Source organism: Ipomoea triloba, chromosome 14 (assembly GCF_003576645.1).
Source record: "Ipomoea triloba cultivar NCNSP0323 chromosome 14, ASM357664v1".
Lineage (NCBI taxonomy): Eukaryota > Viridiplantae > Streptophyta > Magnoliopsida > Solanales > Convolvulaceae > Ipomoea > Ipomoea triloba.
In genome coordinates, this window is record NC_044929.1 from 10,172,445 (window position 1) to 10,180,022 (window position 7,578).

At 34.6% G+C, this 7,578-nt stretch overlaps 1 protein-coding gene across 1 annotated transcript; it reads left to right on the top strand.

Moving 5' to 3' along the window:
* The first annotated feature begins 3,741 nt into the window (after positions 1 to 3,741).
* On the top strand, positions 3,742 to 6,091 carry LOC116004907. Its single transcript, XM_031245110.1, has 7 exons — positions 3,742 to 3,950; positions 4,024 to 4,176; positions 4,659 to 4,691; positions 5,415 to 5,492; positions 5,578 to 5,621; positions 5,697 to 5,796; positions 6,075 to 6,091. Exons 1-6 carry the CDS (start codon positions 3,907 to 3,909, stop codon positions 5,708 to 5,710), a joined length of 366 nt encoding a protein of 121 aa, XP_031100970.1. The 5' UTR covers positions 3,742 to 3,906; the 3' UTR covers positions 5,711 to 5,796; positions 6,075 to 6,091.
* Positions 6,092 to 7,578: the final 1,487 nt, after the last annotated feature.

The following is a 7,578-nucleotide window of genomic DNA, read 5'->3' on the forward strand; positions in this document are numbered from 1 at the left end:
GAGAGATACATCGAGAGATCAGTTCGATCGACAGATGTCTCGATAGTCTTTTTGTAAACTTCCAACTCTCGAGAGATGCGAATCTGTGAAGCGTTCTATGATTCGAATGCTGATCTGATATATGTAAGGGTAAGTAACGTACACATGTTTTAGTATCTCTTGTTTTGCAACAAGTATATTGCATTGGGGATATTAAGACTAGAATGTGTTTTATCACGTTTATCATGCTTGGGTACGTAACTTACGTAAACCGGATTATCCTATCCAAAATCGGTTGGAAGTTCAAAATTATGGTTGAAGGTGGTTTACCAACAGCCATAAACTTCCAGTAAACTGCTCCCAACGGTTAGAATTTTCTCTATAAATTCTAGGGAGTTTCATCTGATGAAGGGTGCAAGTTTTGCATTCTATCAAGTTATTTCACGGTTCAAATCTCTCCTAAAGTTTCTTTTCAAGCAACAAAGAACTTTGTTTCATCTTCTTGTATCCCATAAGATTTAATCTTGAAACCTCGTTGCTTTGTGAGAGGAAAGATTAAAAGCTTATAGGAAAGTGATATCACGCCTGAAGATCTCATTTCCTCGTTACTGTTATTCCTCATATTCTCCATCAATAAACCAACAAAAGCTAGTTGGGCCTCACCAATCTAGCTCCGTCCCCGGAAGGCAAATTTCGGATAGTATACTAGTGTACCAAGAGGTTTTGAACTCAATGAAAGCAAAGAGAGGGGCCAGTGGCTAGATGATGGTTAAAGTGGACTTAGAAAAGGCTTACGACCGGCTTTCTTGGAGATTTATCGAAAAAACGCTACAAGAAGCAGGTTTTGATCAGCTATGGGTTAGGAACATTATGGCCTGCGTTACTACTTCAAGACTTGCTGTTACCCTAAATGGAGACCGGTCTGAATGGTTTAAACCAACAAAACGCATCTGGCAAAGAGACCCAATCTCTCCCCTAATCTCTGTCCTGTGCATCGAGTGTCTCAGTCAGTTAATTAGTTGTAGACAGGGGCGGAGGCATGTACATGCCATGGGGGGCCTTGCCCCCCCCCCCCCCCCCCCCCCCCCCCCCCCCCCCCNGGGGGGCCTTGCCCCCCCCCCCCCACCCCCTTCCACCCCACCCTAATTTTTTTAAAATATTATATATAATATTAAATTTTTAAAAAATATTATATAGAACTAGTTTTTTCTATGCGCTTTGCGCGAAGACTTGTGCCCAATATTCAAACCCAATAAGTAAATCATTTTGAAATAAATATAATGCGTTTTTTTTTTAGTTTTCGAAGTTTAATAGATATTCGAGTATAATTTTTTTTGTGTATGTATTTGAAATTAACACAAGAAATTCAAATTCATTGTGATGGATATATTCCACTATAATTTTAAGGGTACTCAACATTGTATTACAACTTTTTTGTCTTTGAAAATGAATAAAATTTGTTTAAATGTAGTTTTCTTCTAATTAGAGATATATCCCTTATAAATTTATATTCTATGGATATAAATAATATTTGATTTCAAATATCTCAATTCAACAACTTTCACAGATTGATATCTAAAAATCCTATCTCAATTCAATTGCAAATACATTATGTTATTGCTCATTTATAATATTAATATTTTTTTTAAAATAATAGTGTACACACACACACACACACACACACACACACACACATATATATATATATATATTATTTATAATTGTAGAATTCATATTAATATTATTGAAGTAAGAATTATATAAATAGTAAATTACTAAATATAACTATGGTAATATTTAATTAAAATCTAAATGAATTCAAACTTACCAGTGAAGAATGTAAGAAAAAATATTGTGTGTGCTTGTGCATGATAATTATAATGTGAAAAGATAACAGAAGTTATAACGGTAGGGACATTTTTGTCCAAAAAATTATGTAGTACAACTTTTATAGCATAAGGTACAACAAAAATTAACGGAAAAAACGGACATAAACCAGGGGTATAACTTGGATTGAAACTTATTATGTTTTTAGATATCAAAATTTTGTTCTCACTTCAAAGTATTTAGCCCCCTCCCACTTAAATTAATCTTACAATCTTAGTTATAAAATTCGTCATCTTCTCAATTTCTCTAGTTCTCTCCTATTTTAGATTATATCTTCTATATATTGTAAACTCACATTCAAACCTCATTTAACCTACTTACTAGTTTCTTTCAATTAGAACCATACATATATACCCCTTATACGCTATAACAAGATAATTTGCCATTATTAAAATCTATGTATATTTTTCAAGTTAATTTTTGTTTTGTTTTTTGTTTTTTTTTTCTAACTACTTGTTTTGGTTGATTTTTGTTTCATATTCCATTGTTTATTTTAAACAGTTGTTTTGTTTGGTTCTAAATAATGGATATCAAGGTGTATTTGTTTAGTTAATTATGCAGATTTGTGGTTATATGGTAAATTTTGTGTTTAATTTAATATTCGTAATAATGTAAAAAATTTGTAGTATTTATATTTGAGAAAGCATTATGTTTTCAAGAAATAATAAATAGTCTTTTAAAACATGCGTGAATATTTTGATTCTTTCAACCATACAAAGCAATATACATTGAAAATCATATTGCAAATTAAAATAATTTAATATAGATTAATTTTTAATTATAAATGATTTATTCTAAACTTTATTAAATTTGTAATGTAATGATTATCTTAAAATATGTTAAATGGACATCAATGTATTTGATTTAGTACTTCAACGGTTGGCCCCCGGCACTATACAATTCTGGCTCCGCCCCTGGCTGTAGAGTTGAAGCCGGGGAATGGAAAGGTATTAAGGTATCCTAAAATGGACCATGTGTCTCACACCTCCTATTCGCAGACGATATGGTGTTGTTTGGAGAAGCAATTGCACATCAAGCAACAATTATAAGGCAGTGCTTGGACATTTTCTGCAAACATTCAGGTCAAAGAGTAAATTTTCAGAAATCTTCCATCTTTTTCTCAAAGAATACACTGCCATGGGATCAACAAATAATTGGAGGAATTCTGGGAATCCCAACAACAAAAAACCTGGGAAAGTACTTGGGAGTCCCCTCAATGCATGGCAAATTAGAAAAAGGAAACCTTTGAGGATCTTATTATCAGAGTACAGCAGAGACTTGCCGGATGGAAGATGAAAACTTTATCTCTTGCAGGTAGGAGAACCTTACTTCAATCGGTAGTGTCAGCTATGCCCCTTTATTGAATGCAGACGATTCTATTGCCCACTAGAGTGATTAAAACCATCACTACTACAGAAATTACATACAACGTCGGCTAATTAACGTCGGCTAAATAATTAGCCGACGTTATATGTTATTTAATTAATTAAAAAAAAAAACTCTTTAACGTCGGTTATTACCTAATAACCGACGTTAAAGGCTTGACCCTAAAACTACTACGCGCTACGACGTCGGCTAAGTGTTTAGCCGACGTCGTATCGCAAACTCACACTGGCCGACCCTTGATACGACGTCGGCTAGGAGATTAGCCGACGTCGTATCACAAATGCACTCAGCCCACGGCGCAATACGACGTCGGCTAGAACTTTAGCCGACGTCGTATTACGCCGTATTATATATTATGGACCTACAACGTCGGTTACAATAAATAACCGACGTTGTAGGGTTTTTAATAAAGCCCGTATCCCCAATTGCTCGTAAAGACTAAAAAAAAAGTCATTTTTCCTTATTATTATTATTACAATTGAAATTGTTATTGCTCTGTACAATGTTCGACGCCTCGACTTAACCAGATCTAACTCTACTGAACGGCAAACAAAGCTTAGCGATCTGAAAAAAAAATTGGAATCGGAAGTTGCCTCCGAAGAAACATCCACCGTCGCCAGCCTTATCCCCTTGCATCTGCCTCTCAGTAGCCTTATGTCTCCGAACTTCTCTCATTCACTCTCGATCACCTGCACAAGGTCCTTCGAAGCTCAAGTATACAGTATATCTCTATATGTATATGTATCTTACTGAATTGCTTTTGGATTGCAGGAGCCGGAGCTACTACGAGTCGATGCCGAACGAATTCGGAGGCAGATGCAGGAGGTGGCGGTGGGAAACTACCGGGCGTTCATCTCCTCAGCCGATGCCCTGCTTGCTATTCGAGAGGAAGTTTCTTCTATTGATAAACACCTTGAATCCATGGTAATTTCCTGTCAGCTACCTTAAATTTCTGTTAATTTTCTCATGGAGATACAACATTGGTGTTGTACTACAATAACAATCAAGTTCGTGATGCTGATATAGTTAATTATCTAAAAATGCACAAACTTTTCCCCAATTTGGTCCAAACTTCATATAGTGAATTGAGGGATGTACTTAATATACCGCTAACAATCATAGCATACTTGTTTACTTTCTCATTGGTTGCATGCTTAAAGAAGAGTATAACACATTTCTAAGTTCTTGAAATGTAATGATTCTGTCATTCTGGTGATAAATAGAACCTGAAATGCAAAGTTAAAACACAATTTGTAATAGTGAATAACTGATGTGGAAAGAAAGTGAAAAAGTTCAGTTGAGTTTAATATGGAATTGACAAATTCTTAAATGACAGAACTTCCTTCTCTATCTTCTTTATTTCCATAAAATCCTTCTCTGATTTTGTCTCTTTGATACGTTTTCAGGTCATATGTTCCCTCTGCAGAACAGAACAAGATGTGAGTCCCTAAACATTTTTCTGTTACAGGTTTGATCGAAACCGGGGAAAGTTTTTTAAGGATTTGCAAGAGAAAGAAGACAAGATGCAGCAGGATGTTGACGTGAAGGAAGACAGTGATAGACTCAATGTTGAGGCATATGAGAATGATGAACTCTCTCTTGTTGATGTTAGTATCAAGGAGGCTTCTCACATGGATGATGAGATGAATGTGTAGATGCAATTTAAGGATTGAAATGAATGATCAGAGGAGAGCATTTGCGAGGGTGACTTGTCTAAGTGTCCTGCGTTAATGTAAGTCTCTTCTCTGAGAGTAATCTCTTTTCATCCATTGCAGGCATCATTTATAATTCACAGTCTAGACAATGCATTTCAAGTACATAAGGGTTAGCTTTTCATTTCATGAACAGGAAGTGCAGAAAATAACCTTTTTTGTCTTATGACTTCTAATCACCTTTGAATGCATAGATGTATTGGTTTCTCTTCCCCAGTTTGTAATTTTGTTCGAGGTGGCTATCTGATAGTAGTAGGGGAGTATTAAGCTAGATTTTAGGTGTTCTTTTTGGTCTTCATGAATCATGATATGATGATATATCTGTAATGATCTGCTTTGGAATTGTAATGAACTCCTTTTTGGATCCATTTTAGAAGTGCTAATGGAATTATACTTTGCAATAAAAGAAAAAAAAAGGATTTTGCTCTACTTGTGTTGTCTACTTGACAGGTTCAACAAAATTGTATACAATGTGGAGCATGCATGGGAAAATACTTCTGCCAGAAATGCAAATTTTTTTATGATGATGTAAGCTTTGATTTTCTCAAAAAGCCATATTTTCTGTTTCAATGTGTCTATGATTCCTAACATGATCATGCCAACATGCATTCAGATCTCAAAGAAACAGTACCACTGTGATGAATGTGGAATATGTAGGTGAGATTCTCAGCTTATATATATCAATAGTTGTTCATGCCCTTATTTTGTTTATTCTTGCCCTTATGGTGCTAGTGAAAGGCCTGTGAATGAAGGGATTGATGAACGGGTTAACTGGACCTCCGAGATAATTTCCGGCGGATTGTTGATCCTACTATACTGATTAATGCCAAAGGTGCATTTATTTTATTTATTGTTTGATGTATTTCCTTTCGATTAATGGATCTATACTGTTTCTATGCATCTTGATTGAAATATTAGTACGAATCATAGTAGGTCTTATAAATTTATATATTCAACTGTATAACTAGGAAGGTACATCTGCTAAAATCTTGTGAAAGATAGGCAACAATATACCAAAGCTAGATTGTGCTTGAAATGTAATGCAATTTCATGTGTTGTGCAGTGGCTAGTTGTTAGGATAAGTTATTAAGATGGTCTTTAAACTTCCAGGTTCCAAACCTCGGAAACAGATTGTATTAGATGGTCCTGTCAGCTGTGGAAAGAGTATTGCACTTGCGATGCTTGTTCACTGGGCACGCGAAGAAGGCTGGTTGGTCTTCTATGTTCCAAGAGGCCGAGAATGGACTCATGGAGGACTTTTCTATAAAAATCCTACTACTGGTTTATGGGATACTCCCGTGCAAGCAGCAAATATTCTCAAGGCAAGATTGTTAGTCTTTCTGAAGATGTAAATAATGTGATATCTGTGTGTTCTACCAATTCTCATATTAGATTAAAAATTTAATGGAGTATTTGGATTTTTTATTTTTTTTTCAGTCAATATGAAGTATATTTTCATTTGTTCAATTTTTTTTTACTACGTAATAAGTGCACATATCATCATTTTCTTTAAACATTAATTTTTATTATCTATCTGGACGTACTTTTGGCTGCAGTTGTTTTTGGTAGTTTTAGTTCTACAAGTTAAACTTTGCATGCTACTTCCCCAATATCATCTGTGCAATGTAGCTTTCCATTACCAAGTAACTAGGTCTTTGGATAAATACTCAGCAGTACCCTTTTAGTGTCATTATACTGGGCAGTTTGAAACATATTTGGTGCTAAGTTCATTTTTATGTTATTTCATTTCAGGATTTTATAAAGTATAATGAGCAACATTTGCAAAAGTTACCGTGCAAAATATTTGATCCTATTTCCTTGGGAGAGGGTGCAGGTGTTGGACACCCAAAAGGTGATCAGACTATGGCAATACCTGAGGGTCTCACTCTATTTGATCTTGTTGAAAGTGGTATTAGCAACACACACGCATCTGAAATATAGATAATTTTTGATGAACTTGTATTATTAATTATTATCAATTGTGAGATTTATTGCTTTTATTAATTTTGATATTATAAATATAAATTGTACGGTTTTGAATGTGATTGTGATTGCTATATATATTTGAGCAGGTTTTGGGTGTAAATAGAAAAATAAAATGAATATTTAAAAAAAAAAATTACCCTACAACGTCGGCTAGTCTTATTAGCCGACGTTGTAGGGTAATTTTTTTGTTTTTAAATTACCTACAACGTCGGCTATTTAAAATAGCCGACGTTTTAGGGTTATTTTTTTGTTTTTAAATTATCTACAAAGTCGGTTATTTGTAAATAGCCGACGTTGTATGGTATTTTAGTAGTTTTCAAATTACCTACAAAGTCGGCTATTTGTAAATAGCCGACGTTGTATGGTATTTTAGTAGTTTTCAAATTACCTACAACGTCGGCTATTAGCCGACGTTGTAGGGTATTTTAGTAGTTTTCAAATTACCTATGTAAATAGCCGATGTTGTAGGGTATTTTAGTAGTTTTCAAATTATCTACAACGTCGGCTATTTGTAAATAGCCGACGTTGTAGGGTATTTTAGTAGTTTTTAAATTATCTACAACGTCAGCTATTTGTAAATAGCCGACGTTGTAGGGTATTTTATTTGTTTTTAAGTTACCTATAACGT